General features: G+C 42.4%; 1 protein-coding gene across 1 annotated transcript; it reads left to right on the forward strand.

Moving 5' to 3' along the window:
* Positions 1–1,433: 1,433 nt before the first annotated feature.
* PI16 (peptidase inhibitor 16) lies at positions 1,434–17,473 on the forward strand. Its single transcript, XM_051996785.1, has 6 exons — positions 1,434–1,657; positions 10,861–11,082; positions 14,295–14,404; positions 14,669–14,757; positions 15,622–16,149; positions 16,446–17,473. Exons 1-6 carry the CDS (start codon positions 1,502–1,504, stop codon positions 16,535–16,537), a joined length of 1,197 nt encoding a protein of 398 aa, XP_051852745.1. The 5' UTR covers positions 1,434–1,501; the 3' UTR covers positions 16,538–17,473.
* Positions 17,474–18,232: the final 759 nt, after the last annotated feature.

An 18,232-nucleotide genomic window follows, 5' to 3' on the forward strand; every position in this document is an offset into this window, starting at 1 on the left:
AAAGGAGCTTTTAATATGATACAAGTGGGAGGGAGGCAGTCAGTGCAAAAACATGGAGACTACAATTATTTACTACTTTTTATTCTCTTCCCTCCAAAAGAGCTTATATTTATGTGGGTTATAGCTACTGATATTTAGTGTATTAATATCTAGTATTTTATACAGAGCTTTCAACATTCAATCTCATTTGATCCTCACAACAACCCTGGGAGGTAAAGGCTATTATTCCCATTCTTGTTATTTTGTTTTGTCCTTTGCTTTTAAAGAAGGTTTTTATCAGGAAGGTGATACCATGGTGTGCAAGTGAATTAGGTTTAAGTGAGGGAGGGCTACACAACCTCACTTTCCCCTCCAATGCCAGTGGGGTCCAGTGGCAAGATATAGGTCAGGATAACTGGAGATAGTCCTGGATGCAGTGGGAGACCTTGCCCATTCTATAAATAAAGAACCTGAGGTGAACAAAGTGACTTACCCAGAAGAATACAGCTTGCAAATGTCTGAAGGAAGATTTCCACGTAATAATTTAGATATTAAAATGAATTTATATTTTTATGAAAATAGTTTTGACTTCAAGGACATCCTGAAAAATTCTCCCGAACACCCATCTTTGAGGACCAACGATCTAATAGTCCAACCTTTTACAGAGGAGGAAACTGAGAAGTCAGTTTGTCCAAATTCATACAGAACTTCATAAGTAGTTCTGGTCTTCAAATCCAAATTCAGTATAGCTCTTTCCGTTATGTGAGGTTGACAGCTCCCCAGACATGGGGACCCTATCTCTCCTTGCTCCTGTGTTGGATCTTAGTCTCTACGGTGTAGCAAATATTCAGTCTGGACATGGGCTTACATGGTCAGTGGCGCTTTTGCCACTGTGTAAGAAGACTGAAGGTAGCACTAGATGGATGAACTTCTCTGGAGTGTGTGAACATAGAGGGTGATAGAGAGAGGCAGTTCTACACCTAAACTCCCAATGGAGTGAAAGAATCCTGGATTAGGAGCCAAGAAACCTGGGTTCCTATGTTAGTGCTGCTAGAGACATGATACATAATCGTGGATAATTCTCTGGACCTTATTTCATCACTTTTATAACGATCACTGTGCTAGGAGGGCTTTTACCTTCCCCAGTGCACCCCACATTTAGGGTGGGACTTTGAAAACTCAGAGCACTTGACCCAAGCCTTCCCTTTCCTCCTCCACACATCACTCCCCCCATTCTCAATCACAAAGACGAGAAATTTTTGCCAAGGATTCTGATGGGATGTTTAATGTTCCTTAGGAGTGGACAAGGCTTTGGACAGCTCCCAAAGATCCATTCTTCTTCCTCTCCCACCAGATTATGTGAGCTGGGCGGGGTGTGCTGCAAGTGGAGGGGGCTCATTAAAGAGGAACCCCACACCAGTAATTCCAGCCAGGGGTGTTGCTCTTTTCTGGAGGGAGGGACTTCCCATTCTTTTAAATCCAGCTGCCAGACCCCCAGACTTAGAGCTGGAAAGAAGGCAAGATGAAGAGCTCCCACTGCTTTCCAGCTGTGTTCCTCCTCTTCACAGCTGCCCAGCTGAGCTGTAGCCTAAATGATGAAGAAAAGCAAACGGTGGTAGAACTTCACAACCTGTATCGCTCCCAGGTTTCCCCACCTGCGACTAACATGAAGAATATGGTAAGCTGAGGAAGACCCTTCATTTAGAATGCAAAACTCCCAAGGAGACTAATGAGGATGCCAGGTATTCTCAGGAGCTGCAAGGTGCTGGGGGGATAATACAATTAAAGACTTAGAATCTACATATGTATAATTAATATATTGCTTGTCTTTTCAGTGGGAGTGGGAGAAGGCAGAAAGGAGGGAGAGAATTGGAATTCAAAATTTTAAAAGAAAAGTGCTAAAAAATAGTAAATTAAAATATTAAAAATTTAATAAATTAAAATATTTAAAAATAAAAAACACAGTAAAAGCTAAATTCCAGCCTTAGATCTGCTGCTTATTAGCTATATTACTTTGAATAAGTCTCTTAACCTCATGAGCCTGAATTTCCAGCTGTAAAATGGGGATAAGACTTTTGGCCTGGCCTAAGTCACAGGGTTTGGGGTGCAAACATGGCAGAGGGGATAGAACTGGAGTCAGGAAGATTTTAGTGCAAACTTGGCCTCAGCTACTTACAAACTGCATGACCATAGGCAAGTTATTTAAGCACTGTTTGCCTCAGTTTCCCCATCTGTAAAGTGAAGATAAGAATAATATCTACCTTCCAAGTTTGTTGTGGGGATCAAATGAGATAATTATTGCACAATGTCTGATACATAGTAGGTGCTCTGTAAATGTTATCTATTGTTAGGTATTACTATGGACAAATGGATTTGTTACTTGGGGACAGTTTTGAAGGCAGATTATTTCTACTAATTATAAGGTCTGTGACTCAGGCAAACTGTTCTGTGTTCTGAGTCGTGCAGGAGGCTTTTTTCCTAGTCACTCATCTGAGAAGTAACTTCCTCTCTCTGGGTCTCAGTTTTTTTCATTTGCAAAATGATCTCTCAGGATTGTGAATCTGAAAGTGAAGAACACACATCACTATGAGCCTTGGGGAGTCTCTTCTGCCTAGCCTCTGTGGAATTCATGAACACAGAGGGTGATAGAGAGGGTCAGTTCTCCACCTCCACTTGCAGTGGAATAGAAGGAATCCCAGACTAGAAGTCAAGAAACATGAGTTCTTCCAGGGACATGCTAGGAGATCTTGGATAATTCTCTGGGTCTGTTTTTTCACTTTTAAAATAACAACTACGAGTTCCCTAAGGCCATTTCCTGTTCTGACGTTATTTGGTTCTCTGGACCTTACATGCCTGTTGTGAGGGACGTGCTTTGTAAAATAAAGCAATATGGAATTGTGATGTGCTATGGTCCTCTCTTCGATGGACCATGGAGCTGGAACCATGGCCTGTTGGGTGGAAGATTTGAATCTTCAGGGACCCAAAGATATTGGAGAAATTTTTGCCAGACTTTAGTGAAGTTGTGTTGAACTCCTTATTGGCTCTGTTTTGGGCTTTTCTTGGCAAAGATACTGGAATGATTTGCCATTTCCTTCTCCAGATCATTTTTCAAATGAGGAAACTGAGATGAACAGAGTTAGTGACTTGCCCAGGATCACTACAACTAGTAAGTGTACAAGGCCAGATTGAACTCATGAAGATGACTCTGCCTGAGTCCAGGCCTGGCAGTCTATTCACTGAGCTACTTAGGTGCCTCCTGTTGTTAGTACCCTCCCATCACGCCAAAAATTCACCTTATAAATTTTATATTTGCATCATTTGTATGTATTTTGTATGGACTGATTTGTGACCATCTTCCCCTAGTAGAATGTAAGCTTCTTGATTGGAGAGATCATTTAATTTTTGAATATCTTTAAATCTCTAGTGCTAAGTCCAGTGCCTAACACATAGCCAATATTTAATAAATGATTAATTAATTGCTTAATAGGAGGTAAGTACAAAAATTGGAGGGCAGCTAGGTGGCTCACTGCATAGAGTGCCAGGCCTGGGGGGGAAAATCTTCATTTTCCTGAATTCAAATCCAGCCTCAGGCACTTACTAGCTGAATGATCTTGGGCAAGTCCCCTCACCCTGTTTGCCTCGGTTTCCTCATCTGTAAAATGAACTGGAAAAGAAATGGCAAATCACTCCAGTATCTTTGTCAAGAAAATCCCAAAAGGGGTCATGAAGAGTAGAATATAACTGAAAAAAACTACTGAACTGAACAACAAAATGGAAACCAAAATTCTAATTCCCAGAACAGATCTCTCAACCCACTGTCCAAATTGAACTGTGTGCTAGGATTAAGAAATGGGTGTTTGATGTGGATCCCTTTCCCCCATCCCCCAAAATAATAATTTAGTAACTAGAGTCAATTGGACTATGTGCCTTGTAAATGTGTTTCTGTACACAGAAAATGTGAACAACTTGAAAGACTCAAGGACATTCAGTTAGGAGAAATACTATACATCAATCTATGCATAAATGGCAGCTTATTTCTTGAGCTGTCTAGTTTGTTTTTGTAGAAAATTTGATATTGATTAGTTCACAGAGGAATTTGGTTTAACAAAACAGAATGAATAATACAATATAGCATTTTGCCAAAAAACAAGTGTAGCATCGCTTACACATGTGTACTAATACCAGTTTTTGTATGGGGGAGAGGGGTCTGGTACATTTTGCAGTTCTTGAAAATGTACTGGCCTTTACCTATCAACAAATAAAAGGTCTTTTGCTTCAAAAACAAACAAACAAACAAAACGGATGTTCCTTACGTAGAACCAGAGACAGTCCTGGGCAAAGTTGTGAAGAACAGGAAATATGTTTTCATACCTTTCTTTCTACCTCTTTTAACTCTTACTTTGTCCTCTGGATTTTCTCCTTCCCCTCCCCCTTTCCCCGTTTCTATCTCCTGCCCAAAGTCACTCCATGCTAGGCACAATGGGCTTGAAATATCTAAAAGAAAGATAATGCATATGTGTGTAAGACATGTAATTTATTTTGTCTATAGAAGATATATCAGATACCCAGTAAAATGTAAGTTTGTTGAGCTCAGGAACCATTCCATATTTTTTTTTTATCTCCTCAGTGCCTGGCCCAAAGTAGGCACTTAAACACTCGTTTAGTTGAATTGCATGCTGGTTGAGTCCTTACTCCCTGAAAATTGTTATTAATTAGTTGGAAGAAGACTGGTTTTGGAGGCAAAAAGATCTGGCTTTGCACTCTGCCCAGATTTGCTACTTTCTACCTGGGGTGGAGGGTGAGAGGTGTCCAGGGTCAGAGAGCAGGGAGCTCGGGCAATTATTTCCCCTCTTTCCCCCTCAATCTTCTCATCTATTAAGATCAGAATGCTAATGATATTTGCACTAATGACCTTCTAAGATTACTGTGAGGATCAAAAAAATAATATTTGAGAAAGACTGTGTCAATGGCAATGATAGTTAAGAACTGATTAAGAAGAAATACGGTATTAGGGCTCCCAGGGAACTTTGCATTTTAATAAAGGGTTCCAGGAAACCCAAATGTCTTAACTTTCAAAGTAATGATTCTTTAATGGTGGGATGTCAGGCAGAGGGGACAAGCATTTGGTAGAGAGTGGACGCCATCCCCTAGAGTCCCATCTTCCTTTCTCCACACTCCTCTGCTCAGAGGGTTCCAGACTGCTTCTCAACAATCCCCTGAAAACATGTCTGACTCTCTGACTGCTTGGTCAGTGGCCAGAGCAGCGGGAGATGGCTCCACGAGGGTGGAGTTGAGGACAAGGAGCCAGAAGAACCATTTTCCAGGACCATCAGGCGAAGCCAGAGGATCATGGAGCTTAATTGGATCCAGTCTTCCCAGAGCTCTGGGCTGGGAGGTCTTATTAATTCCTTTACTGGCTCAGTTGAATCCGCCCACTCCCTGACCAGCTGCAGTCAATCTGGCCTCTTGAAGTTCCTCAGTCTGGCCTTCAATACAAGCACAATGGACAGTTACTTAAAATCATGTGATTCAAAGCCTAAGCAGCTTCCCCCACACCTTGAAACAAACCACAGCTGTAAAGTGTTAATAGCACAGAATTTAAACTCAGGGAACATGGATTTGAATCCCATTTCTGCTTCTTATTACCTGTGTGAACTTAAGCAAATCATTTCTCCCTTTGGGACTTATTTAGTTTTCTGAAAATTAGGTACTGGACAAAGACCCATTTCAGTTTCAAAACCTCGGATCCCTATTCCCACTTTCCTTTCCCCATCTGCTGTTACAGGAGATGAAATTCCACCATTAGAGAGTAATTTCTTTGGGTTTTTAAGGATTTTCCATCTTCCCAAGCCCTAGGGGATTAGCTGACATTGAATTGGGCAAGATGTTTGCAGGAGTAACTTGAGATTGGTTCTTACAGCAATGAAGGAGAGGCTGTGAAGGGCCAGGATAGAAGGGGAAAAGAAACTGATAGTAAGTGGGAAAGTAGAAACGCAATTAGTTTGGCTTTTTGCTCTGAAATGGGAAGTGGGGAAATTTGGAAGAGGTGGGGAGAAGTCCCATGGTTATTCCCAGAAAACAAGGATGGAGGGATGTTCAGTTAATTACCCTGTATAGCCACAAGATGGTGCAGTGACTGCATACTACTCAAGAGGAAAAAAATCCCAAGAGCCTGGAGTTTTTAGGAATTTTTGGATGATCCTTGGTGACTCTGGAGGTCCTAGCAAGCCAACATCACATGAACCCACCAACGCAGACCCACCAATGAGAGCCTATTAGAACTACTGGCAAGCTTTCTGCACATGACAATTGTTCCAAGTGCAGATCTCTATTGCTCAAGGGCCTACCCAAGTTCATATCCATTGTGGGGCAAAAACATGGCATAGTTCATAGGTTCCATTCTTTTTGAGTTTGAGGACCCCTTTATAACAGTAAAAAAATTCATCAGCTTCTACACAACACTAATTGTACTATTAGTATCCACTGACTGAGAAAACACAAGACAACAAAAAGCTATTATGAATTCTGTAATCCTTAAATGAATGAGTATTTTATTAATCATGATAGTACATTTAAAACATGGTAGCACATATATGTTTAAGATATACTTTAATTTAATTTACAAAAGATTTATTCTCCCTCTCCCCCAATGAAGATTTTATTGGTTGAAAGAACTCCCAGTGAGAGAACTCCCTCTACCAATAGGATTATAGATTTACAGCTGAAAGAGGATGTTATGGGAGGGTAGAGGAGAGACCATGTGGCAATTTACAATTTCTGCAAAAGTCACAAAGACTCTCGGTATTAGAAGCAGTTCCTACACCCAGGTCTTCCTGATTCTGAGGCTGGCTCCCCATCTACTAACCCGCAGCTTCCTTAGAAGGTTTACTTATGGGTTTGCATAAGGATTCTCCTACCCTATTTGTATAACTCCGGAGCTCTCTAAAACTCACAGGTTGCAATCACTGATTTAGTAGGAAAAGCATTGCTCTGGGAGTAGAAAGACATGGCTGATTGAGTTCCAGCTGTTCTTCTGTCTGAGCTCTGTGACTTTGGTCTTTCCCTTTGAGAGAAAGTATGGCTCTGGGTAGTTAGATATTCATAGAGCTATGGGTCTATAGTCAGGAAGATTCATTGAATTGTGAATTCAAATCCAGCCTCAGATATTTCCTGGCTGTGGGACCTTGATCCAGGCACTTTATTCTGTTTGCCGCAGTTTTCTCATCTGTAAAACAAATTGGAGAAGAAAATGGCAAACCACTCTGGTATCTTTGCCAAGAAAATCCCCAAAAAGGTCATGAAGAATTGAACAGAATTGAACAACAATAACACGGTAGAAGAGGTAGGTTATAAAGTCTGGGCTAACTTTCTGGAGGACCTCAGGATCAGTCAGAGTCTGGATCAATTAAAGTCCTTAGTCTTTAGGGGGAGAAGTGAAGGAGGCAGGCAAACTGCCACATGGCTTGCCAAAGATATATCCCAGATTCTGGATTCTGGAGTCTCTAGCTTCTTGTCCTGCAGTCAAGTGACTCTGACCTTTCTCCCCCAGCCCTCCAATCCTTGCCACCACACATTTAGCAAGCACCAATGGTGAGGAGAGCCATCACATCACCATCTCATCTAAACATGTGTATATAGAACCATTATCTCATATCGAATAATTAATTAGCTTTAAGTGCTGTGCTGTCTGATTCAAGTACACCTTTTCAGAGTTTCAGACCTCTACAGTAGGTCACTGGATGTTGGGAAAACCGAGGCTCATATACTCCCTCATACACTTATCAGTTTTGTGCCATGGGACAAATCACTTTTCTGTTACTCGGTTTCCCCATAAAAACATTGGGAGGAGAGATTTGACTCACTGACCTCTAAAGGTCTTATGAGCACCTTCTGGGCTCTGTTAAGCCTTATTCACCTGTAAAGTAGGAGGAACTAGATGTTTTCTAGGATTGCTTCCACTTCTACCATTCTGATAATCTGTGACTGGCCCCTTCTGGGGGCAGTTAGTTCTAGCTGGCAGCCACATAGGAGGCTATTCCAACCTCAAAGGCTAGGCCACAAGGTGGCTTCTCATCAGAAGAAGGGACTTCAGCAAAATCCTGGAAAGAGAATTAATTTTCAGCTGGACAGCTCCTTGCTGCCTCAGTGGGTGCTGAAGCATCTCCCAAGTGCCAGGTGTTTCAGAGGGCATGGAGGGATGCCACCCAATGTCTGCTCTCAAGAAATTAGTGGGAAAGATAATACCCCTTCCTCCACATGGGAAGATAACTAACAATGACAAGACTTGGGAGGATGGAGCGGTACAACTGTATTGAGGACTGCTCTACAGCAGTGCTTTAGGTTTCTGAGGATTGGTGGGTCACTAGGGGTTGCAACAGCTCAGAGGACCTTCATAGTAGGATGGGATTCCAATTCAATGCTTTGCCAAGCATTTATTAAACCTTCTGTGGGCAAGGTATATCACTAGGCAGTGGAGGGGATAAAAAGGTTTAGATTGGACACCATTCCTGCTTTCAGGTTTGTATGCAATATGTTCCTTTTTGTCCCTATTCAATTTTCTCCAAAGGTCTATCATACCTAACTTTTCAAAAGTCCTATTTACCTTCTTAACTTCTTTCTTGTTTATTTTATGGCTCGATTTACCTAGTTCTAATAAGAGTGAGATTGAGATCCCCAGTAATATAGTTTTGCTTTCTATTTCTTCTTGCAACTCTCTTAACTTTTCCTCTAAGAATCTGGATGCTATACCACTTGGTACAGATATATTTAGTATTGATATTACTTCATTATCTATGACATATAGTTTCCTTCCTTATCTCTTTTAATTAGATCTATTTTTTGCTTTTGGTTGATTTGAGATCAAAATTACTATCCCTGCTTTTTTTGTTTAACTTCAGCTGAAGCTACAGCTTTTTACCTATATTCTGCATGTATCTCTCTGCTTCAATGTGTTTCTTGTAAACAACATGTTATAGAATTCCAGCTTTTAATCCATCCTGCTAAGAGTTCATCTCATTCACATTCACAGTTAAAATGACTAACTCTCTATTTCCCACTATCCTATTTTCCCAAAGTTATAGTTTTCTTTCTCCTTTTCCACTTTCCTTCCTCACCAGTGTTTGGCCGCCACCTCCCTCAAACTGCCCTTCCTTTTCATTCTTGTTGTCAGGGAGGCTAAGTCTAAATTTAATAAATAACTCACTTTTTATAGGTGGCAAAAATCAGGGAAGATCTGAACTCAGATCTTGACTGGAGAGCCAGTGTCCTTTCTACTATATAATGTACTGTGTACTCTATAGGACTTGGCTATGAAAGGCTTTAAATGTTAAAACGTGCATCTTCTTTAACAGAAAGGTGGATTTGGGCCTTTCTTAGTGCCTGATCTGTTGTAATCATAAGGCTTCCATATTCACCCATGTCCTTTGTGACAGCCTCAATTAGCAGGTGCCAGCAGACTTGGAAAGGCCTGGGCACCTTGGCTTTCATTTCTTTATTTTTGAAAGAAAGAACAGCTTTCCCATAGTTTTGGGGAGGCCTGGAGCCAGGCTGGCCTCAGGCAATGAGGGAAAACTGGTTGGATTCTGCCCTGAGCCACAGCCAAGCCTGGAACCATCCTTGCTATTGAACCCAGCAGATTAAACTATTAAACCTTTTCCAGATTTACAAAGGATGTTCCAAGGTACAATGGATAGAGTGCTGAGTTTAGAATCAGGAAAACGCATCTTCACGAGTTCAAGTCAAGCCTCAAACACTTCCTATTTATGGGACTCTGGGCAAGTCACTTCACTCTGTTTGCCTCAGTTTCCTCATCTGTAAAAATAAGCTAGAGAAGGAACCGGCAAATCACTCCAGTATTTTTGACCAGAAAACAACACATAGAGTCACAAACGTCATACATGACTAAAACAATTGAAAAACAACAAATGATGATAATCATAATATCTATCTCCCAGGTTTGTTGGGAAAATAAAATGAGACAATATTTAGTTCTTTCCTAGCTAGAAGTCTAATGTAGTTTTCATGATTTTATGTTAAATTATGTAAGTCTAGTTAGCACAGAGTCCTGTACTAAACTTTATAAAGTATACCATACAATATATTATCACACTGAAAGTAGCTACTGAAACATGCCTACTTATTACCGAAGGAAATTTAAACTATGGGGGTTAGGTAAGGGTTTGAAAGATATTTTATTTAAAGGTCAACAAAAGTCTAAATTTATTGAGGCACACATTCCTCCTCTGTTTCCAGATTTTTTTTTAATGTTAAAGTTGACATGTACTATATTAGATTATACAATCCCCATATTATAAGATGAATCCCTAAAGTGAGTTTTTTTTGAAAGAAAAAATATATAAGGATCCAATGAAAATTAATGCCATTTTTGTGGTTCACATTGATTTTACAGGAGACAGATTGGGGATGGGATAAAGTATGCTTATGTTTAGAACAATACAGCAATTCGGATCAAAATCAGTTGGTAGATTTTTGTTAATTCAAGATTTAAGAAAGGGCACTGTATAGACAATGGGAGATATATAGGAGAGATATAGCCTACCAGGGGGATAGGATGCAAACCAAGCTAACTCTGCAACCTCTTTTGGACCATGGCATTGGAAAGTTGCTGATGTATGATATGATCTCTTCCTAGTAAGAGAAGTGCTGGCCATAGCAATATCTACCTTCTGCCGAGTGCCTTCTTTATAAAGTGCTTGAATTCTCTCATTTAATTCTCAGAGCAGCTTGAGAGACCAGAGGAACAGAGATAATTGTCCCCATTTTATGGATGAGAAAACTGAGACAGACTAAGTGGGTCTTGGTCGGCCCAATACTAGATCTTGGGCTTTTCCCTTTTTTCCCTAATCCTCTCTGCCCTCTCAGAAATGGGACGAGGACCTGGCTGCCTTTGCCAAAGCCTACGCCAGCAAGTGCGTGTGGGGCCACAACAAGGATCGAGGCCGCCGGGGAGAGAACCTTTTCGCCATCACAGAAGGGGAGATGGACCTGCAGCTGGCTGTGGAGCAGTGGTACAATGAGCACGAGCACTACAGCCTCAGCAATGCTACCTGTGCGGAAGGACAGATGTGTGGCCACTACACCCAGGTAGGCGAGGGATGGGAGCAGGGCCAGGCCCAAGGACTCTTCAGCTTCCTCTCCTTCCCACCCCATTTTATCACCCTGAGCTCTTCTAGTTCAACAGTTAATCCCATCCTCAACCCTAAAGGAAAAGTAGATCTTGGAGTAAAGATCGCAGAATCTCAGCCTTTAGGCTTTGCCTAAACCTAAGCCATGTTGTGGGTCTCTAGGTGGTACAATGGTTAGAGAAAGTCATCTTCCTGAGTTCACTCCAGCCTCAGAGTCTTACTAGCTGTGTGACCTGGGTGAGTCACTTACCTCTGGTTGCCCTGTCTCTTCATCAGTAAAATGACCTGGAGAAAGAAATGATCAACCACTCCAACATATCTGCCAGGAAAACCCCAAATAGGGTCATAAAGAATTAGACATGACTAATAAAGGACTGAACACATCCCAGACATAGAGATGATAATTTATTCTTTAAAAAAAATTTTATTAATGCATTTTTATTGAAATTTTTAATTTTCAAAACATATGCAAGGTTAATTTTTCAACATTGACTCTTGAAAAATCTTGTGTTCCCATTTCCCCTCTTCCTCCACCCTCTCCCCAAAATGGCATGTAATCCAATGTATGTTAAACATGGTAAAAATATATGTTAAAGATGATCATTTATTCTTTATTATTTTTGTTATAGTTATTATGACTATGCTGAATTAGTCTTACAAGTAGCTTTACTTTCTGGATGTCTGAAACTTATTCCTTTAAGTACTCTTTGACTTCCTTTTTGTTTTAATCATTTAGGATGTAAATTATTTCTAAAAATTGTTCTAAAAATGTAATACACTTTTCTGCTTTTCCAACAAAATAGAAAACCATAGAACCAGGATTATGATGCTCATGTGCTTATATCCCCCACTCTTGTCTTTTTTTAACATTGGGAGCTCCACAGCCTCTGACATAGACCAGTTGGGAAACAGAAGAGTGTCATTCAGGATCTAGCTGTTCCTGACTTTGTGACACAGCTTCATCACTGCCCAGCCCTTTGGCAATGTTTATGCCTAAGAACTTCTCAGGAAACACCAGGAAACCAGACTCCCCAGACATTAGTGCTCTCACACAATGATGTCTCACTTAATTCTTTTGCTGCTCTCTCTTTCCAATCAAGAAAATCACTCTGTAATCAAAGAGCAAGAGCCAGTTTATAAACACCAATCAAATATCTCCCTTATTATCTATTGCCTTCAGAAAGCTTTGGAGAAGGAGAGTGGCTGATGACCTCGTGAAGACCATGAGAAACAGCTTCTGCCTTTTTACTCCCACCTCCCTGACTGTAGTCAGTCAATGACTCAAGGTCATCATTACAACCATCATTTATTGTGTTGTGTTATATATGATGCAGCAATGCAGAAGGCCCTTGGCTCTGACGTTGTGCTGGGATGTTCTACTTTTATAATTCTGAAGGGAAACCTTCTTGACATTAGCTGTAACTTTTTGCTAGCACCAAATGGCTGCATCTAGGAGCTCTGCTGCAGCTTTCTAATATATTATGGACTTATAAACCAAGTCATTGGGCTTTTTAGAATTTTATAGAAAGCAAAAGTCAATAGGCTCTAAATGAAAGCTTACCTACAAATGAAGTGCATGAATGGTACATTTATGCTACTCAGAAGCCTTCCCATACATCCTACTCCCCATTTCTGGCTTCTTGATTGAGACTTCTAGGAGTCTGACCTCTGGACATGTGGAACATGCCCCATTTATTATTTTTACTCTTTATAGAAGCTTTTTCCATTCCTATATTCCTTACAACCAGGAAAATCTAAGAAAATCTAATCTTTTCTTCTCCTATGGGGTCCCAGATGAGGCCCTACCAATGTTTTTGAAGAAGATCAAGAAGGAATACATCTTCAGGGAAGACAGAGAAATATGGTGAAATGTGGGGAGAAGGGAAATCCTCTGTTAGGTTCTATTAGGCCTTTTTTTTTTTTGGTTGGGAATATCAAGACCTATTCTCCAGCCAGCTAAAAGCAGATCACCACAGCTTGTCAGAATTGTTAGAGAACAAAAGTATTTAGGCTCAGAGAGGAAGATTGCTTACAAAGTATGTAAGCTTTATGATAATTGTCTTTGACACTCAGATCTCCCCTTTTCCCTTTCTGGAAACTCAATTAAGCTCTGGATAGTTGGGAGAAAAGCTAAGGAGGTTCCAAACTAAACTGGAATATTATGCTGCTCAAGGGGACCCTCAACATATACAGTTGACTGGGAGGTGATTCTGAATTGGATTCTCACCATCAGCAGGAGAGGCCTCAGTCTGTGATGGGCTCTGAGCCCAGGAAGGTCACCAGCCTTAGAAAGAATTCCTGTCCTAACCTCCCTATATTAAGAGTCTAACATTAGAGCACTTTCCTTTTCATTGAAGGCTGTTAAAATGCAAAAAGCCCTAAGAAATGCTGCTAAGCTTTCACCTCTTAACACCTTAGAATGAATGATGTAAATGATTTCAAATGATTACCAATCTGACACTGGAAATTTTATAGCAGAGAGAGAAAAAAAAAAAGAATGATTTTGGGTTAGGGTTTCTCTGCCCTTAAGTCCTCCAAACCTCTACTCTATCATTGAGCCTAGAATTCTAGAGTTATAAATTCAGCCCTTTGACTGAGAGAATTTTATTCCTTTAAAATGAAAATCTTACCCTATCCTTCCTCCTCCTTACATTACAGGTGCGGAAGTGTCATTAATACTACTGAATCATTGGCAGTAGCTGGGACTTAGTTTTGAAGTGGGAAGAGGAGAGACCTTTTTTTGACAAGGGGAGAAAAGGAGAAAGTGCTTTAGATAAAAGTCCACTGGCTCGGTGGATAAGAGTGGTGGGCTTGGAGTAAGGAAGTCTCATCTTTTAATTGCAACCACAAGATTAGACTAGCAGACTTGGGCAAGTCACTTAACCGGTTTATCTTAATCCACTGGAGAAGGAAATGGCAAATCACTCCAGTATCTTTGCCAAGAAAATTCCATGATCAGTATGGTGCACGGCGTCACAAGAGTTGGACATGACTGAACAACTCTCATGGGCTCCCACAGGGACCTTAAATATTTCCAGGATAGAAGGCGGGTGGTCTCTAGCAAACTGGCCATGTCTCCAGGTTGATTTTTAGGTTGTATTCCTTGGGCTTCAGGCTTGCTCTCCCCTGCTCTTGTCAGAAAGAAAGACCTTTTGTTCTGGCTTCTTTCAGGTGGTCTGGGCAAAGACAGAGAGGATTGGCTGCGGTTCTCAGTTCTGTGAGAAGCTTGAGGGAGTGACGGAGACTAATATTCATGTGCTGGTCTGCAACTATGAGCCTCCGTGAGTGCCTGTGGAAGGGATGGAGCTGAAGGAGGGAGGAGGAAGGGAGAGGGTGGCAGTCCAATTTGACCGAGGTTAGAGGGGAAAGTGAACTTGCTCAAGATCACACAGACCAGTGGGTATCAGAGCCAAGTATGTCAACTCTCAGACTTGAGTATTTCCCACTTTCTCAGATTGCCTCCTAGGGTGGTTGGAAGGTGGGGGTGGGAAGGAGATAATTAATTAGGTTCCCTTTTCCATCTCCCCACCCTTTTCTTCTCCCAGAGGAAATGTGAAGGGCCAGAAGCCCTATCTGGAGGGGCCACAGTGTTCCCAATGTCAGGAGGGCTACGAGTGTAAGAACCTACTCTGTCGTAAGTAGTGGTGGGGCTAGAAGGGAAGATCTGGGGGGTAGATGTCTTTTGTCAGTCAGTCATGGAGCATTTAGAGAGTGCGTTTTGGTCCTGCCCAGTAGCCCTGGTCCCAACTGGAATTCTGTAGGCTAACAAGCAAGCTTCCTTCCACTTCACCCTCAGGTGAAACCTCAGATAAAAATCTGGGTCTGATGGATCCTTTGCCCTTAGTCTTGGAACTCACAATTGGAGAGATAGAGGAGATGAGGAAGCCTGAGAAAGTGTAACTGTGCTTGAAGAGATTCTGGCTGTGGTTAGAGAGAGAAAGGTAGAAAGGCAGAAATAAGGGTGGAAAGGGGAGAAGAAAGGTGGTGGTGATATAGCATGGAAAAGGGGGAAGTGGTTGATATATGTTGGTTAGGGGGTACAATCAGATTGAGATCCAGAAATGTCACAAAATTGGAAGTTGGAAGCAGGTCAGCCCATACTGAAAAGAAGTTACATTATTATTATAATACACTCAAATGTCTACTAGCCTCCTCTTGAAGATCTATCAATAAGCAGAAAGATCCATCCTGCTGCCTCCCTAGCAGTCTGTTCCACTTCTGGACAAATCTAATGGGATTTGTTACTGACAAGTCTCAATTGTCCTCTTTGCAACTTTTACCCACTGTTCCTGATTCTCAAACAGAACGTGATGTCGAGTCCCTTTCCCTCATAAATACTTGGGAGACATCCATTTTGCAAACATGTCCAGTTATTTCAATTAGTCCTTAGATGCACATCTTTTTAGTACATGCATTATATCTTTGCTAACGTAGATCTTTATCTATTGAGGACCACGCAGACTGTTGTTAATGCTCTGCTCTGTCCATTTCTTGTCAGAACCAATCATAAGCCCAGAGGAGGCTGGGGTCTCCCCCTCTTTACCAACTGCAACCCTGACAACCACTATGGCAAGTGAGACCTCGCCCAAATTGGCCACCTCTATGGCAAGTGAGACCTCGCCCAAATTGGCCACCTCTCTGGCAAGTGAGACCTCGCCCAACTTGGCGACTGAGGTTCCTTCTTCTTTGGCAACCCAAACTTCAACCTCCCTGAATGAGGGGACCTCCCTCTCCCCTAGGCTAAGCATTGAGACCACCCTGAAATCATCAGAGAGAGAAGTCAGCAAGACAGAGCCAAACAGAGACAAGCCCACCCAAGACAGACCTCAAGAGTTGCTTCCTTCCTCCTCCTCCTCCTCCTCTGAGACTTTGGCTACCACTTTCTTGGCTAAAGATGAGCCAGAAGAGGTTCCAGGCACTGTGTGGCCAATAAAGCGCAGCTCCAACAGTGTTCCCCCTGACCTCCCTCAAACTGGTGGGGCCAATGCCATCGGGGGACGCACCCTGGCCCTGCACTCTGTGGAAGGTAAGACCCCCAGCTTCAGTCCTGCCTGCTCAGGTCTCCAGGCTCTTCATTCTTGTAGCCTGCACCCCTAAGTCTGATGCCAAGGAATGGGGGTGGGACATCCCTGACCTCCGATATCTTGCATTGTAACAGAAGCACTCCTAGCCCCCTTTTTCTCTGTTGTTGGCTCCTGGAGGCCTCCTGTGTATATTCCCTGGGGTTGGAAATATGTTTGGTGGAAGACCGATGGGGTGGGGATGGGGCACAGCAGGAAATCTGCCGGGACTGAGCTTTCTCTCTCTCTCCTCTGGACACAGGTACAGGAACAGATATCCAGAATGCCTCCAGTCATTCTGAGTTTTCTTACTTTGGGCTACTCAGCTGCTTAGTCCTGAGATACTTCTTCTGAGGGCGTCATCCTTTGCACAGTCCCACGCCCATACTCAAGTGTACATTTATGCAACCAAAAGGCTTTGTCTTCCCCCTGGCAGGAGAGCAGATGACTGGATGGAAGAATGGATGCCCTGATATGGGTCTGGACATACTCTGGATCTACCACCAAGGAACGTAGGGTTCTACATGCCCACTGATGTGTTCACACTGCCCCTCTCTTCAGCTGTACCCCTTCCTTGCACACATAACCCTTCAGGAGGCTCTACAAGGAGGTTTCCCCAAGGCCCCAGAGGTAGTATATGGAGGCCATGAAACAAGTACATGCTCCAAGAACCACTGAATTCTCTTAATGGAAGTGACCTCAAGTCGTCATCTCCTTCACCTTTAGAAATACAGACTTAGTACATGTCCAGGGGAGGTGCCATGTCACCAAGAGCCTGCTGCTGCCAGAATGGCTATGACTCTTCCTGCCCTGCAAGGCCCTCCAGAGAGCAGAGATTTATTTATCCAGACCCTTTGTGCCCTTCCCTTTGCCCCCTTTTCATCCGGGGATGCTCAGAGAGGTGATGTTTGCTTCTCTAGCATGAAAATGGATCTATCAGGTGGATGTTCTACCATATACCCAATGAGGCAAGACCTCAGTGTCTTTGCCAAACCCAAAAGGAATGGGGAGATGCAGGGCAGAGAGCTGGGGGAGTGGGGTGGAGTCATTTGGGTCCATTAAGGTTTTCAGACTCCTGGTTACCTATAAGTATTGATCCTGGTGACAACTCCTCAGCCTGATTCTACCCAGATATATTTCTGGTGTGTGATGCTGCAGGGATCTCTCCCTCATCTTTTGGGATGAGAATTATGTTAAGATGAAGGACAAGCTTCTCCCGGAACCACAGAATTGACAGGGACTCCAGAGAAAGCAATCTCAAAGTCCTGAATAAAGTTTGGTCTGAAATAACTTTCCCTGAATGAGTGGTAGGGGTTAAAAAGGGAGGATATAGGTAATGGTACCAGACCGTGGAACAAAAATGAAGGATTCAGGCCAAAAAAAGCCATGGTGCTTCCATTGTCTAGTCTCAAGAAAAATTAAAATAGCATTGCCTTCTCTTCCCTATATTCACCTCAGACTACGCCCCCCACATGGACCCATCACTATTCTATACACTCTCTTTTTCATTAACTACTTCCCTTCCTTCAGATATTCTACTGTATTTTCTCTCTGTCAATCTTTATTCCTCCCCTGAAAATTCCTCTCAGTGACTAGGTGGCACACTAGATAGTACTTTGGGCCTGGAGTTAAGTAGCCCTGATCTCAGATAATTACTAGCTGTGTGACCCTGAGAAAGACACTCAATCTGTTTGCTAAAATTTCCTCAACTGTAAGATGTGGCCAATAGCATCTGCCTCCCAGGATTGTGAGGCTGTAAAGCTCCTAGTTTAGTGTCTGAGATATAGTAGGCACCTAATGAATGCTTGTTCCCTTCTCCATCCCCCGGCACCATCCCTTCTCTTGTTCCTCCTGATCTCCCTATTCCCCCCAGAAACCTTAGCACCCTAAACCCAGGACTGGCTTTACAGTGGCGTGTGGAGGGATGAGAGGAATAGCGCCAAAAAGCCCACGTGACCCCAAACATCACATCTATCACGTCCTGATGCCTTAAATTCTCAGTAGTAGTCATCCCTTTGTTACACACAGAAAGACTCGTGTTAAAATGCA

The sequence above is a fragment of the Antechinus flavipes genome, chromosome 4, assembly GCF_016432865.1.
Source record: "Antechinus flavipes isolate AdamAnt ecotype Samford, QLD, Australia chromosome 4, AdamAnt_v2, whole genome shotgun sequence".
NCBI lineage: Eukaryota > Metazoa > Chordata > Mammalia > Dasyuromorphia > Dasyuridae > Antechinus > Antechinus flavipes.